Raw genomic sequence first — 16553 nt, 5'->3', positions numbered from 1 at the left:
TGTGTAAACCTCTTTTTGACTCTAACTACAATAGCTTAAATTTGTTGTGTAATCGAAAGTAATAACTTTTATTTACATTGCACTTGCTACTACTAAGTACACTGTTGCTTTCATCATTGACCCTGAAGTTGGTTTGTTGCAGCCGCTCACTCCTGCTGCTTGCCAGCTATCCTCTCCGTTTCATTACAACTGCTTCATTACACACCACCTGGTCCCCCTTATATACTCATATCCGTACCTTTCCCTGTGACACTCTCCCTTTACCATTCCTTCAGCCACTGTTTTCAACAACAACAACAACAACTATGTCATAAAATGTGTCCAACCACTCTGTCTCTTCATTTCATTTTGATCTTTATTATCCATTAATTTTGTACTCAGTAGATCAATATTACCTTCAACAGTGTTGAGCAGAACCATATTTCAGAAGCTCCTAATTGTTTCATTTTTGTCTTCCCTGTCAATCATGTTTCACACTGATTGTGACATGTACTTGAAATATAGCTTTCGGTAACCTGTGGTTTTTGGTTTTGGACTTTGGTGGCTGTTTCTGTTTATAGAAACGTCCTGTGTCTTGTGTCATTATTGCTGCTGTCTTTGTTGCATTGTCCTTATTCACCTATTCAACTTCAGAGACAGAAAGATTCGTTCACTTCTTCAAGTATCTCTTGTCCATGTGTCTATTTAGCCATCTGGCATGTCCACCTACTGTGCGTGCAATTACTGTAGTATTGTTCTTCTTTAAACTAAACTGAGCTAAAACCAAAGTGAGCTAAAACATTATGACCCCTGCTCACAGCAATACTGAACGCCACCTTGTGGCATTATATAAGTGGAGCAGAGATGAATGGGCAACCATTGTAGCTACGAATAGATGAGGAAATCGTTTGACATAAGTGACATTGACAAAAGGCAGATTTTTCTGGCCCTTTGCCTGCGAACAAGCATCTCAGAGATGGTAAAGGTGGTTGGCTGTCCACATGCTAGCGTTGTGATGCTTTATAGACAGTGGTTGGAGGATGGTGAAACTATGAGTAGCCTGCAAGATGTTGATTGGACCGCGAATCTATGGAAATGTGTTGTCTGGTTGGATGAATTGCGCCTCTTGCTGCAACAGGTCTTAGATTGTGTTTGGATACGCAATCATACTGGCAAAAGGGTGCTCAAAACATGCACCACATTGATACATTGGTGAGGCAGTATTACACTATGGAGAACATTTGCCTGGCCTTCCACGGGACCTGTGGTGTTATTCAAAGGCTCTATGGCAGCTGTGGACCACGCGAAGAATACTGCAGACCAACTTCATATCTTTATACTTAATGCCTTTCCTGGCAACAACGGCATCTTCCAGCAGAATAACTGTCCACATCACAAGGCCAGAATCCTGCTATAGTGGTTTGAGGAGCAAGGTAGTTGATGCTGATGTCTAGGCCACCAGATTTGCTTGATGTGAATCTAATGTAGACATCTAGGACTTTATCTGACACCAGCGCCGCCCTCACAAACTACTGGCCCATAATTTACGACAATTGCTTGATCTGTATGTTATCTGGTGCCACGTATCTCCAAAAAACTTACCAAAGATTTGTTGAATCCATGCCACACAGTATTATTCTGTGTTGTGGTCCACATCTATTAAGCAGGTACTGATAATGTTCAGCTCATAAGTGTTTACACTTTTTATCTATATATGTAATTCTCTTGTATTTGCTGTGATTCTGTTGTTCATGAGAGTTTCAATGGAAACTTTTTTCTAGATGTCAGGTTACTGCCAGTTCAGCATGTAATCAGGATACTGACATGTCCATTATATTAATATTTGTAGTCACTGGTGTGAACTTGTGTGACACTCTGCCATTGAACTGATGTTCATATTAATATGTTAGAATTGTTTTGTATGCCGATTAGGATAATACACTAGAGGGAGTTATTTTAATGAAACTCTGAAATTGTATCTCACAATTTTGGGTTTTCGTAGTTGGTGTTTATGACATATATTAGATTTCTGTGGTGCTTTTCAGTGATTTTGTGTAAATGATTTAATGGTAGCTCCATTGAGGTTATTACGAATCCATTCCAGATGTTACACATTTTTGTTAGTCCCTACCAGGTAGTGGCTGTTATTAATGCATGGTAAAGGAACCTGATGGTGCCCGGTATTTAAACCAAAATGGATGTTTATGAACATGTTTGTATTTGAAGAATTGAAGATGATTGTAGCATGATTAGTGCCAGTATGCATAAATTAGATATGATTGAAATTAATTTTTACAGAAATATAATCATTCCAGTTTAGGGAGAAAGAAAAATATAGTGGCTCTGATGTGTCGATGGAAAAAAAAAAAAAATGTAGCCTTCTGTTAACACATGTGCCATTTCAGCAAGAACCCCTCTCAATTTCTGTTCTCTCTTGTGGATTTCTGCTACATCATCGTGCTGATTTTGTGCCTATGACAGACAGTCCCCATATTGACATAGCTCTTTATTTTCCTCAATGCCTCGCTTATTTATAATTTCTTAAAAACATGCCATTCATCAATGGCCAGTACACCACTACTGAAAGTTGTACTGTTAAATTGCTGAGGTTACCATTGGCCAGAGACAAAAGTGTAGTGGCCTCTCAAGTCTTCTGAGCCATACTCACTCATAATTAGGAAGCCAAGGGGTCAAGGAAAGCTTTACAGGTAGTAGACTTTATGGTGTTTTGAATGAGTGTAATCTTCTAGAAGATTGGTGGTTACCCTATGACAGCTGGAACATTTCTGTTGCAGCCGCAACCAGTTGAGCGTGCTACCGAGCTCACTGTGCCAGCTGCCGCTGGAAGTGCTGCTGGTGGCAAATAACAAGCTGGTGTCTCTGCCCGAGGAGCTGGGTCGCATGAAGACACTGGCTGCGCTTGATGTCAGCTGCAATGAAATTTCGCACCTGCCCCAACAGATTGGGGAGCTGCCCGCACTGCGTTCCCTCAACCTGCGCCGCAACAAGCTAGTCGACCTGCCACTCAGTAAGCACTCTACTCCATATACAGCATAGCATCAACTGGGTTAATTAATGCAAGCCTAATTATAGTGTGATATATTTTGGCTCCGTAGTCTAGCACCCATTCGTAATATCTTGCTTTCTCAAAGATTTTCATGGTGTGAGGTCTACCTTGACACTATGATATAAAGTGTTGCCCATAATTATAATGCTGGAGGGATCCTGTTGTGGTAGAACATCACTGAAATGTTTCTTAAATGCTTCACTTTTTATATCTTCTTGTGAATCTCTAGTATTTATTAATTTTAATTTTATGCCAAAATTAAATAAGAATCCTCTAAAAAACTGCTGTTGCTACCTGTATGTGCAGTAACTAATCTGCCATTTCCACATGCCATGCATGAATCCAACACTCTTTAATTGGTAGTCAGGTGCAGTGTGCCCACACTGGAAGTATGTTCTACTTACAGTATATATTAGTTATTTCTTGTTTCTCTAGCATGAATGACCAAGTGAGGCATATTAGAACATTAGAAGCATTCATAGTGATTAAATGTTTAACCTATGTACTTCTTGTTTTATATCTCATGGGATAGTTGCTCTCTTTGTCCTCCCTTCAGACATGATCATGTGGTCTTGTCATTCATATGCGCTGTGTAAAGGTGTGAGGTTGCTTCATATTCTATAGTGAAACACTGGTGCAGATAATTGTTATAAGGCATGAACGAACAGATTATGCTTGATGTCTTCAACAACTTTTTATAAAGAAGATCTATTGCTTCTGATAAGGCACATAGCATATAGCATCCAAGTTCAGCAGAATTTTTGCTTCAAGTTTATTATGTGTGTGAAACTGTCTACACTCAGCAAGATGAGAACATTACAAATATATGTGTTAGGAAAGTCTGACGATACTATAAATACTGTTGTACTCTTGAAGCTACATGCATTTTTCTTCAGATATGAAGGTACTTCGAGTGGTAAATCATGATGATGACTTGCCTACTTTTATAATAAGTTGTTAATAAAAATTATTGAAAGACAATTCTTTTCAATATGAAAATAGAAAACTAAATAATGTTATAACAGATGATGGAGACAGACAAAAACTTCCTTCTACTGTTAGATGAGATGGGAACATTTGCTTAACATGAATTACATGGTAAATTGTAAAGCTTTTACATTCCATTTTGTTTAATTATTGCAATCAAGGGCAATGAAGCACTTTACAGTATGGCTCCTCCTCTGCCTCACAGTTGTTGGTCATAAGCTAATACATCAGCTAATACATTGCAACTAACTGCACTACAGAGTTCTGTGTGAAGATGATACTGTGTTGACAACATGTCATTAACTAAACATGAAAACAGAAAGAGACACGTTGAAATAAAGCTAATGTAACCACATTGAAATGTAATATAAATGTTTACCAGACATCAGTATGCCACAAAAGGCAGGTGTGCTTGCACCAGTATTTGTAACACTGGACACACTGTAAATTTGCTTCGACATCATCCCTTCCTTTTTAAAATTTTGACAAACATGGTAGTTTGACCATATGCATCAAAGAACATCAGAAATTCCAGGAAAGAAAACACAGTGAACCCGAAACCAGTTATCAGCCCTGGGGAGGTGTGTGGGGGTTGAGGTTTGAGGTGTGCCACTTTCATGTGGGTCTGGACCCACTTGTGCCCCTCTCTCCTTCCCCACACCCCCACCCCCCTCTCCTGCAAAACCAATTTATTAAAATTATTTATATTTTCACAAATATAAATTTCCAAATATTTGAACTAATTTTTGAGGTTAATGTCCCATATAGGCTCTCAAAAGTGCCAAAGAATTCCAGAAAATTGCAAGCTATGTATTCTTTGGTTGATTGCCTGAGGCAGATGAGCATGTCACCTGGCTACCAACTGAAAACATTCTCTTCAGCTGAAGGCAGCAGTTTACAGGCTGACAGAACCTGATATTGAACACAAATCTGACGTGGTTCAGGAGACCACAGAGAAAACCCGCAAACTGCAGAAAGTGAAAAATCGTCCATCAATAGAAAGATAACAGAAAGATTGCCATTACATGAATGTAGGTGGAAATGCAATTCCTTTGATGTTAGCACACCAGAACTGAACCGTTGATTTCTGCATCTGCCTGAGATATGCTGTCATTTTTTATTTTGTCACTACATAATATTCATTTCAGAACACTGAATATTTATTCTACATTTTAAAACTAGTTGCCCCTCTAATAGAACAGTTAGTATGTAGAACTATGGTTGAAGGACTAATGGAGTATGTAAAGGTGATGCAATAAGATAAATTACTTTAAAATATACATTTTATTTTAATGAATCATAATCTATAATGTACTAGTGTCAATTAATGAGTCTTATTCATTCTTGAAAAAAACTGAATCATCTTTTGTCTCATTGTAACAAGTTTGCAGGTAAATTTCATTTCATTATGCTTCATGGACTTTTAATGTGGAAAAATAAGCACAGTTTATTCTTATTATATAGGACAGAATTAAAATAAAGATCAGAAAGCATTGACTAGTGTGCCTTCTTGTATGTGTCTCACTTCTGTCACATGTCCCATTTCCTTTGATACATATTCTTCAACTAATCAACCACAATGTTAGAAATAAAAGTGATTTTGCTCCTTTGCCTAACAACTTAATCTCTTCTGCTTTGTTTCTCTCATGTCTGTGTCACCAGTGATCTAACACTGTATTAAATGTTGCTGTTGCTGTTGTTGGTGTTAAAAAGAGCAGTTTTCAGGAAGGAATCTTGCTTTAATTTAGTATTTTTATAGAGAGCAATTTCTCCATTTTCTTCCTCTTCTAATGAGGCCAGTTGCCTGAAACGCTCCCTTGACCACTTCATACTGAATCAGCAATAAAACAATCACACATGAAGCTTATATGTTCAAACATATCCAAAATGGACACAGTAAGACTATGGTATACTGCCATAATCCAGTGATGGGCAGCAGTTGGTCAGGTACAATGCTCCCTTAATCTATACCAGATGCGCACTGGCTATGCAGCAGCACATAGAAACAATGTTCCAAACATTGTTGTGTCACATTGACTCTGCTCATATTCCTAAATGACGACTAGACTGACTAATACTGTGTTGCCTTTGAAGTGGAGTGCCTGCCACATTTGAATGATGGTTGGGTTGATCTGTCTTTATTATTTACCTGGGAACCTGACCATATGTTACAATAACTAAATATGAATGGGAATTGGATGTAGGTCCTAATGTCCTCCTGTTTGCTTTTTGTGCCCATCTCCTCCTCCTCCCCCTCCCCCTCCCACTCCCCCTCCCCCTCCCCCTCCCCCTCCCCCTCCCCCTCCCCCTCTTCTTGTCCATTACATTCCCCTGGCCCATCCATCTTCTCTTCTCCCTCCTGCCCTCTCTCTCTGACCTTGGTCTTGATAATTGTTATTGCAAACGAAACCTGGATTGGGGATTGAAGTTGCTTAAAATGAATGGGTAAATTGGTTGGGATCGTAGGTACACAGGGCATTAGAGAGACCTCCCCAGCTCCTGGATCTTTAAGGAAAGTAGCCTCAATGATAGTATTTCACATGGCAAATGGGTAGGATTACAGAGTTTCAAATGATTCATATTCCATAGTAATATTCTAATCGTAAGCCATTAAGACATAAATGCAACTTTCCTATTTCCTGTTAAAACTGACTGCAGCGAAGAAAAGAAAAGAAAAAAAAGGCACATTATGCAGATGGAGGAGTGATCAGTATTCAGGGATGTGGCAGGAATGATGATTCAAAGCAAAAAATTCAAGTAAATGCGTAACTCAAGAACTAAGAGCACTTCTTCAGTAAAAGAGCAAAGATAAAAAATTGCATTATTGTATGTGCTTTATTGCCCATATTTGAGTCATTTTTGCTTTGAATGATTGTTCCTGTTGTATTACTGAATAGTGACCATTCCTCTTGGGACACTCTGGATAAGTAGAAATAATATTTGTGAGGAAAACCATATTTGTCTAATTGTTTAAATGCCCTGATGTAATAAATCAATTGGAAACTTTTTGAGATTTTTGGTAACAATGTTCAACATTGTCTTATCTTTCCATTTTAGCATAGATAAGGAACCAGCAGATAGTAGACAGTAATTTGAAAAACAACTTAATTTTTACTGTTACTCTGCAGAATTGCTTACAAAATGAATAACAACTTTTGTTTCTACAATGTGAAAACTAGTTGTTCAGTTTATTTATAGTATGTGTGTTCTGAAAACTTGCAAATTTGTGATTACCTCATATTCATGTATTTGTTGCAGTTGCTAAGTAGAAAATTCATTTGTCATATTTAATTATAGCCAGTAGTTGTTTCAGCATTAACATTTTGTGCTCTATAATTTAGTTCAATAGTTGCTTTCTTCTATGCATAATTTTGTTATCACTGATATCTCAGTAAGTACTGTAAAGTGAATAGTCATTTAAATCATGTTTTTGGAGGTAGCACATAAAATATATATGATTTATTCTAGGTTTGACAAATCTCAATCTGGAACGATTAAATTTAAGTGAAAACAGAATCTCAACATTACCAGCAGAGCTTCGCTTCATGACAACATTAGTTGAATTGATTCTTACCCATAACCCTTTGATTTCACCACCTGCATATGTAAGTTTCCATAAATTCCTTTTTACATATATTTAAAGTTATATAATTCATTTTCTTGTGAAAAAGGAGCTATGCAATAGAAGATAAGTGTATAAATACATTAGATTAAATTCATGAAAGCAATTTGTTTGAGTGAGCGCACATAATGGGATGGATAAATCAGAAGAAATACATAAAATGAGACCACTGTTTATGTTAAACATGAAGCTCTTCATTGTGTAATTGAATACACGTAGAAATTGAACAGTTAGAGCTTGGTGGCCTACTGATTCAGTTTTCACAATGATTTATTTTAATTCCTAATAGCCACTTTAGATAAATATGTAATAATACAATAACTGTTTCACAAATCAAGGATGCTGAATAGTGAGCTCAGTGTTCATAAGGCTTGTTTTGAGTTACTTTACCTCCACAAATATTTGATTTTATTGGAAGCTGTGTTGTTTACAAACATAACACAGGAAGAAAAGTAAAAACAAGTGCTCTTTTCATAAGTTACCATACCTTCAGCTTATTAGCTGCCATGCCATGTACTGAAAACTGCTCCATATTATGTGAAAAAACTACCATCAAGTTTATAATTAGATTCTGAAATGCAAAGTATGAGAAGCAAATAAAAATTTGAATTATATGGTGTAATACTCTAAGGCTGCTAATGTATCTACATCAAGAAAGCTTTCAAAGGTCTACTTCAATATATCTACAGGTACATTTGCAATAAAGTTTGTGAACTGTTTTCATCTGCTCTTCCAGAGTCATATTTATGGGTGCATATTCAATTTGTTTCCATTATGGTTTGCCACTTTTTTAGCTCTTCACCTCATAATGTAATTGAATGCACGCATAAATTGAACAAATAGAGATTAGTAGCTTAGTGATTCATTTTTCACAAGGATTTATTTTAATCTATAGTAGTTACTTGAGATGAATATGTAATAATAAGATAACTGTTTCTCAAATCAAGAATGATGAATTGTGAGCTCGGGGTGTGTTTAATCGTACTTGTTTTGCAGCAGGAACCATTTTGTTTTTGCTAATATTTTAATAAATTGCATGCTATTTGGAAGAGTAGGCAGTCAAACATATTTTAACATTTCCTTATTTTTTTTAAAAAACCAATTCATTCATTATCTTCAGCTATTGTGAAATGTTTCCAGTTACTTTATTAACGTATCACATTACGCATTCATTAACAGATTAAATCCTGTTATATGTGTACATAATTTGAAAAGTGAAATTTTATAATTATCTAAATATTTTTCAGTTGTGTACGAGGGGCCGTGTACATGTATTTAAGTACCTAGAGAATCAAGCGTACAAAGGTGATAAGAGAAAGGGCCTGCTGACTGACGATATCAGGAAGTTGCAGCAAAAAGTTGGCCACTTGTCAGATTCTCGCCTCTCAAATGGATTTTCTGATTTAAGGCAACGCCGTTATAATGTAGATAGTGGCTACAGCACAAGTGATGGAGGATCTGATAAACGATGGTCCCAGGAAATAGTGAGTAATGTTAAAATGTTGATCTTTCTTTTAGGATAAAAACCTTAAAATTACTAATCATTTTTATCTTAAGGAGTTAAAATTGCTTATACATTAGTTACTTTGATTTGATCAATTTTTGTTTCAGATTGTTGAGGAGGAGTGTGATAAAAGTAAAGGCCTGTGGTCTCGCGCAGATAGTCTTCCAATACCTGTAAAACGCCGTGATACCAATGGTAGCTGTAGTGGTACATCCACGCCTTCTACCATCAGCCCAGGTGATAACATCAATCTTGAGGAGGAATTCAGCAAGGTTAGTGTTAATGAGGAGCTTCTCACTTGACTTAATGTCCGTTTATTAAGTTGTTATAAATATAGTAGTAATTCTCAGAGCAAAAACACACAAATTGTACTCGTCTTATCATGACATTAAATGAGGACTAGATAATTATTTTGCCTACAAAAATGAGAGAGACAGGTGAGAAATGCAATGTTTTAAAATGAAGAAACAATTATTTTTCTGCTGAAAATGTATTCTTTATCCTGGAAACAAAAAAGGCAAATTGAAATGGTACCCACAAAATAATTTTTCATAATTTTAGGGTAACGTGAACTGATTATATGATACAAAAAGAAAATGTAAGAGAAATTAGAGAAATGCTTGCAGAGGACTAATTTGAATTAAGAATTTTAATAATAACTTCAGATTTTTTGCAGATCGTACAACTGTCTATAAAGAAGTACCTCTGCACAAGCATTCAATCAGATCTTGTAAGATTTCAAAGTGGTAAAAAGACTGACAAATTTCTTTAGATGTTCACAAATGTAAAATTGTGCATTTCTTTTAATAAAAAGAATGTAGTATCCTATGACTGCAATGTCAGTCAGTTGAAACTGCAATTGGTCAGTTTCTATAGATATCTAGGAGTAATAAGAATTTGTAGGAATATTAAATGGAGTGATCACATAGGCTCGGTTGAAGTAGGTAGTAGACTTCAGTTCATTTGTAAGATACAGTGAAAAATCAATCAACTTACGGAGAAGGCGTGACTCATCCTAGAATATTGCTGAAGTGTATGAGACCCGCCTTATAGTACTAAAACAGGATGTGCAATGAATACAAAGAAGGGGAACACCAATGGTCACAAGTTTGGTTGACCCATTGGCGAGTGCTGCATATATTCTAGAAAAGTGGAACTTAGACACTTGAAGATATGCAAAAACTGTCCAGTGGAAAGCTTCTTACAAAGTTTCAAGAACCAGTATTAAGTGATGAATCTAGGAACACACTGTGAACTTCTACACATCAAACCATAGGAGTGATGGAAACGAGATTAAACCGATTCAACATGCACAGCACCATTTAAGCAATTATTCTTCTTGCACTCCATAGGTAAATGGAATGGTAAGAAGCCTTAATATGTGGCACAATGCAAAATACTCCCTGTCATGCTCTAAACAATGGGTTTAAATTGTAGATGTGGATGTAAATATGTAGAAAGTGAGGTAACTTGTGTACTGTTACAGAACTGGTGGATTTCCTCGATTACTGTCTGGCCAGCCTGTGTGCTTCATCTAATTAGAGTTTTGATTTGTAATTGTGTTTGAAGAAACTATCAATCTATCTATATTAATTTGCAATAGCACAGCATGGCAGCACCATGAAGTTGCTTGCTTTCGGTGCTTTTGTGTCAACAGCTATAAAACCTGCAAATATTCTGGCTACTGTGCATAGACCCTGTAATCAACTTCTCAACTTGAAAGTGTCCAGCACCATGCAGTGTATCAGTGGTTTAAACCTTCATAGATCAGAAATTTCTCTACATTGAATGGTTACATGGGTTTCAATCTTTGTGCAAGTTTCATATATTTTTCTGCTTTTTCCTGGCTCCAGCCTTCTCTGTACCTCATTAGCATTTTCCTTTATCATTTTTGTGACATTTATCAAAAAAAAATTCTGTTGTAAATCTTAATTTTCACACTTTTGATACTACAAAATAGCGCAGTTGGAGAATATGAGTGAAGCGCTGGTAGGCCAAAGCTATGAAACATGTTTGGCCAGCTCATTATCAGTTAGTGAGAGCATTACTTGCAAAAGGCATGAGTCTGGCAAGAGTCCAGAGCCAGCACACAGTCTTGATCTGTGTTGAAGTTTTTTTAGTGAATTTTTTTTTAAATTTTTGGTACACCACCAATAATATGGAAAAACCATCTATTTTTTAAAACTATTTATGTGAAAGTGCTGTGAAAACAATATCCGTAACCCAATAACTGCCTTTTTTTCACAGAATGTTTCTGTCTGTGATGAATTAGAAAGGAGAAAGACAGACAAAGTTCAGAGTGATAAAGAAGAGGGCAAAAATCTTGCTAAAGATGGTGTAAAACCAATGACTGGGAGGTAAGAATTTTCGGCAGTGCATGAATGAGCAGCTGGCAGCATGGAAGTATGGTGGTGGTCTCAATGTAGTAGTTGCTGCAGTTCCATTTCCTGCAGTTGGAATATTGAACAATTTAATCATGTTGTGCACGTAGTTTGCTTCTTGTATCATACTGTTTGTTGTTACGCATGCATTACTACACATTTCTGTATCTATTTATGTTTTAATAATACATTTCATATTATAATTTGTAAGATGTCTGTTTATTGCTAACTGTAAAATGTTCCTTTATTCCTTTCTGTCCTTTATACTTTTTATTGACATACTGAAAGTTACTACTACTGTGTTGTCACTTACATCCATTAGTTCATTGTCGTACCTGTACTGACATAGAGCAGATTTAGAGCACACCGCAAACTTTTAATTTAATACACCGTGATCTATTATCTGTTCTGTTTTCTTACTATTAAACAGAGTGACATTCAAAGCTTGGAAAATGTTCAGCCTACGCAGAAACTTAGTACAATTTTTCTTTAATGTTTTCTGGCGTTGTTAAGTCGTTTCATTAACCTTAGATGTTTCTTAAGTAATGGCTGTTGTTGCTTTGTAAGAATTCCTTTCTTTTGACATATTACACGTGCAGTTGTATTGTCTTCTTCCTTTTTTCTTTCTTTTTTTTTTTACTGACAGTGATTTTGATTTCCTGTTCCCATAATATTATTTGGTATTCTTTATTAATTATTTTAAACATTTGGTGTCCAAAATGTACAATATTGTGTTGGAAATTCAGTTTGTGATGATATGTCATGATGAGAATTGTATTATGAAGTGATGAGTCATGCTATACGATAAGATGATAATATGAACATTTAAAACATTCAAGAATATTTGAGAAGACTCAGTATCTTCATGACAACATTCTGTGAGTTGCTTTTACATTGATACTTCACACACAGTATTTCTGTGTTACACAAAGACATTAATAATACAACTGCGAATTATGTTGTTTTTATGCATTGTGCAGCAAAATAATCGATCAACCTTTACATACAAAATTTTCTCATAAACACTTCATTTTTTTCAATAGTAAAGTTGGAACTAGATCTGTATGTCACATGACATTCACTTATAATAATTCAACAATTCAGAAGCGTGTTGTTTTGGGTATTTATCTAAACTGTTGATGTATATTGTATAAATTTGATGACATTGATGTTGGAAAAAGACATTAATTATTAGAACATAATTTATATACATACTATTATTAATTTTTAAACTAGTAGTTGCAAATACTTTAACTGATATTTCAGTGATATTTTGGTGGTGGGCTTTCACTCTTTTCTTTTCCCTCCACTTCACTACCTTTATGCCTATTTTTGTGTGTAACAGCTCCTTATGTAGTGAAGTATTGACTGTTTAAAATAGCTGGATAATTAATTTAACATGATGTGGAATGTTATCTATCAACCATTAGCCTGTTGCCCTAATCACAGAAACAATACTGAAAAAAGACAGCAACATATTTCATTGACCACAAGAAAGTTGGACTATCATTTCGAGTTTACTGCTTGCACCTTCTGCAGCTGTTACACAAACTTTCTGATTTCAGAATAAGTGAAGAAATTTGTGATGAACATCACTGAGTTAATCTCTTGTGATTGAGTGCTACTCATCTAAGATTTATAGCATTACATGTAGTGTTAAGGTCTTAACAAACTGATATGCACAATACCTCAAGATAAGTACCTCACATGCTCCACATCTATAGCAGTCACTAGTTCAACATAACACTCTCTCATACTAATGAGTTTAACCATGACACTCACTTGCTCTCCCAGTAGCAAAGGCCACACTAGTGATCAACATGTCACTCAAACAAAGCTGCCAAATTCACAAAAAGTAAAGGCGACTTATGTATATTGTCTATAAAGTGGGATATATTCAGTACCACAAAGAGTTACTATTGCTTTTGTTATGGCATGGCATATATAATGTCACTGTTTGTTTAATTCTTGTTGTCTGAATGGCACTAGAATGCAATACATCATACAGCATCGTATGTGTGGCAGCATGCAGCTTCAGAAATATATACCACGACAGTGTGACTTTTGTGTGTGTGTGTGTGTGTGTGTGTGTGTGTGTGTGTGTGTGTGTGTGTGTGTGTGTGTGTGTGTCCATTTCCTAACCCTGCGTCACATTCAGTGTACACTGTTCCCCACTGGCTCCAACAACCATGCATCGCATTGCCTGCCTAGCCCATGTACTTACTACCTCTCCTACAGCTGTTTGTGTATATACTCTTAGAGATTTTATGACTCCTGTAAGCAGCAAGAAAACAAAATTTTTACATTTGCCAATGAAAACAAAAAGAGTGGATATTCTACACTATTTATTTGGGTTTTAAGAATAATAATAGTCTGTGACATAAAAGAATATTATAGAACATCCACACCATTATTTTTCAGTGATAAATATGAAATTTTTCCATAAATCTGCCACAGAAGAATCCAAAGACAGAGATTTGTGTAGAATAATCAACTTGTAAATAAATTAGCTTCAGTTGTCTGTGGGATTTGCGGGAATTGAAATAATGTAGTGAATATTTGAGGTAGAAGACATCTTAACATGAGATTCATAGGAGCAAGATTAAACAACATTGCAGTGAGCAATTAAGTACATCAAGAATTTATCTTCTGTGTGTTTTTGAAATGCATTCCTCAATGTATGACTGCTGGGTGGGTAATAAAGCATTAGACTTCTTAATTGGAAGATAATTTTTTTTTGTTTTTTATTGTTTTGCACTGCTTGAATTCAGCCGTGGTTTACAGTGTGATGGTGAATGCGTACAGTGCAACCATATGCCATTTGATAATTACTTTGTTTTATGTTTTATTCATTTATTAACAGCTTAATACAAAACCTTAAGAAAAGTTGATAGCACATCAAAAATGTGAGACCTATGTGGTATATTTAGATACAAATAAGGTAGTGAAGGTAAATTCTGCTGCTAAGATACTTGATGTATGGATGCGTGAATTTCAGCTTCTCTAACATTTTTAGAAGTTCTTAATATATACACTTAAAGATCAGTGTGTAAACTTTTTGTTTTTATCATTGCAATACTATTTGATCAGTCTAATGTATGAAGTTTGATTTCAGTGGCACTAACAAAATGGTGACAAATGGTCCTGCCCAGTCGCCATCCACAGATGTCGTTGTCAACGGTAGTGGTGCAGTTGAAGACAAGCGGCCATTGGATCACATACAGACATACAGGTCTGAATAGTGCTGAAACCTCTTATCCTCTTTCAAATGTTTTGCAATGATACTCTTTTTCATGTCACTAATGTACTTTGGGTTTGTAGGACATGCAGTAGTGTCCTGTTTGGAATAACTTGCAGACTGCATTTAAGAACTTGTAATTCAGTAATTTATATCAATGTGTCATCAGAAACCACATAAAAAGTTTTGCTGAGATGGTATCTTCTTTAGCATTAACACACTTTGGATTTATATCTTACAAGTTTTATTCATATTTCTGAAATAACTTGTTTGACATCGATTTGCAGGGAATACAAGGAAGCCCTCAGGCAACAGCGAGCTCTGGATGGGCTGACTGTGTATCGACCACGTGTTCCTGGAGAAGGTGGGCTGCAGCCATTAAACAACATGAATCAGGTTGGCACACAGTTAATGTGACCTGTTGTCAGGACATTAATAGTGTCTTGAAAAAGAATAAGCAGAACAAATTCCGTAAACTGTAAAAATTTAACTTTCTCACAGGATAAAACTGCGACTGGCCTGGGGCTCAAACCTGGACAGTTGCCTTAGGTGGACACTGACCTTACCGACTTAGCTCCCTCTACCTGGAGAGCTCATACAGCAACTGCATTGGCCTAGGTTGGGGTTCTGGGACAGGTGCACAGTTTTAACATTTCAAGAAGTCTCACAATAATACAGACTATGCCCTTGAGTGAAAGACTCAGTAAAACAGTAGCCATCATTTCATTTATTTAATTCACTTAGGTCATCATTATTATTATTATTATTATTATTATTATTATCATCATCATCATCATTATTATTTACAGATGATGTCTCAATAGTCAATACATCACCATCCAAAGTTTACAGAAAACCTTGGCTCAACAATACATACGTACCCCCAATCACTGAATAGCAAAAGTATTGACTCATTGAGAGGCACACACGAAAGGGAAAATCTCTCTCTCTCTCACACACACACACACACACACACACACACTTATCTTGACCACCCTAAATAACTGTTTGTTTGTCCAGATGCAAATTACAAAATGTTTCAAGCAAATGATCCTTAGCCAGCAGGGGGACATCAATCAGCATGATTGCTTCCATTGAAGCTTTGTTTTTAACAAAGATATGAACAGCAGTCTGGCTTTTTTAAATGGCACCCTGTTTTATTTATTCGGTATTTCATTTCTTCTCCGAAAGACCTATTCAAAAATTTTTCACAGTATACCATTCACTGAAAAACAACGTTATTAATTACATAACACAACATTGACTTTGAGCCTGGGATCACAAACTCGTCCACTTGCTGGAATTGTCAGAAAACAAATGAAAACCAAGTAAAAATATTATACAAAATTGACTTTGACTGTCCTGTATCATTGCCCAGGAGTAGAACATTCAAAGGTGCTTAAAGTGGTGACCCTGAACACCGATACACTGGTGCACTTGTTGAATGAGAGAATTATTTACTGCTTCCAGTGTTGCCTGCTGAAGAGAATTACAAGCAAGCATGATATGTTTCTGTGTGTCCTTTGGAGTTGGAATATCACAGTAGACGTCTTTAATGTATCACCAAAGAAAAAAGTCTAGAGGATTTAAATCAGGAGACGTAGCAGGCCAAGTAACTGTTCCTCCTTGACCAGTTCACCTGGTAGGATACCTTCAGTCCAGAACACGACGTGCACGCAAGGCATTATGTGCTGGACATCCATCATGTTGATACCACATAAGCATTCTGGTTCTTAGCGACATTTCATCCAGAAGAGGAGGAAGAATTTGTCTGC

At 36.1% G+C, this 16553-nt stretch overlaps 1 protein-coding gene across 1 annotated transcript in view; it reads left to right on the top strand.

Annotated features, from left to right (window-relative positions):
• LOC124773977 (leucine-rich repeat and calponin homology domain-containing protein) overlaps positions 1–16553 on the top strand; it is a 144255-nt gene that overhangs the window by 67617 nt on the left and 60085 nt on the right. Inside the window, exons 3-9 of the mRNA XM_047249446.1 lie at positions 2775–3007; positions 7502–7638; positions 8903–9139; positions 9267–9431; positions 11407–11516; positions 14656–14772; positions 15066–15174. Coding sequence (XP_047105402.1) covers positions 2881–3007; positions 7502–7638; positions 8903–9139; positions 9267–9431; positions 11407–11516; positions 14656–14772; positions 15066–15174 — 1002 coding nt within the window. The 5' untranslated portion in view covers positions 2775–2880. The remainder of the gene's footprint in view (positions 1–2774; positions 3008–7501; positions 7639–8902; positions 9140–9266; positions 9432–11406; positions 11517–14655; positions 14773–15065; positions 15175–16553) is intronic.

Source organism: Schistocerca piceifrons, chromosome 2 (assembly GCF_021461385.2).
Source record: "Schistocerca piceifrons isolate TAMUIC-IGC-003096 chromosome 2, iqSchPice1.1, whole genome shotgun sequence".
NCBI lineage: Eukaryota > Metazoa > Arthropoda > Insecta > Orthoptera > Acrididae > Schistocerca > Schistocerca piceifrons.
The sequence above is the reverse complement of the archived record's forward strand: the minus strand, read 5'-3'. Positions and strand labels throughout refer to the sequence as shown.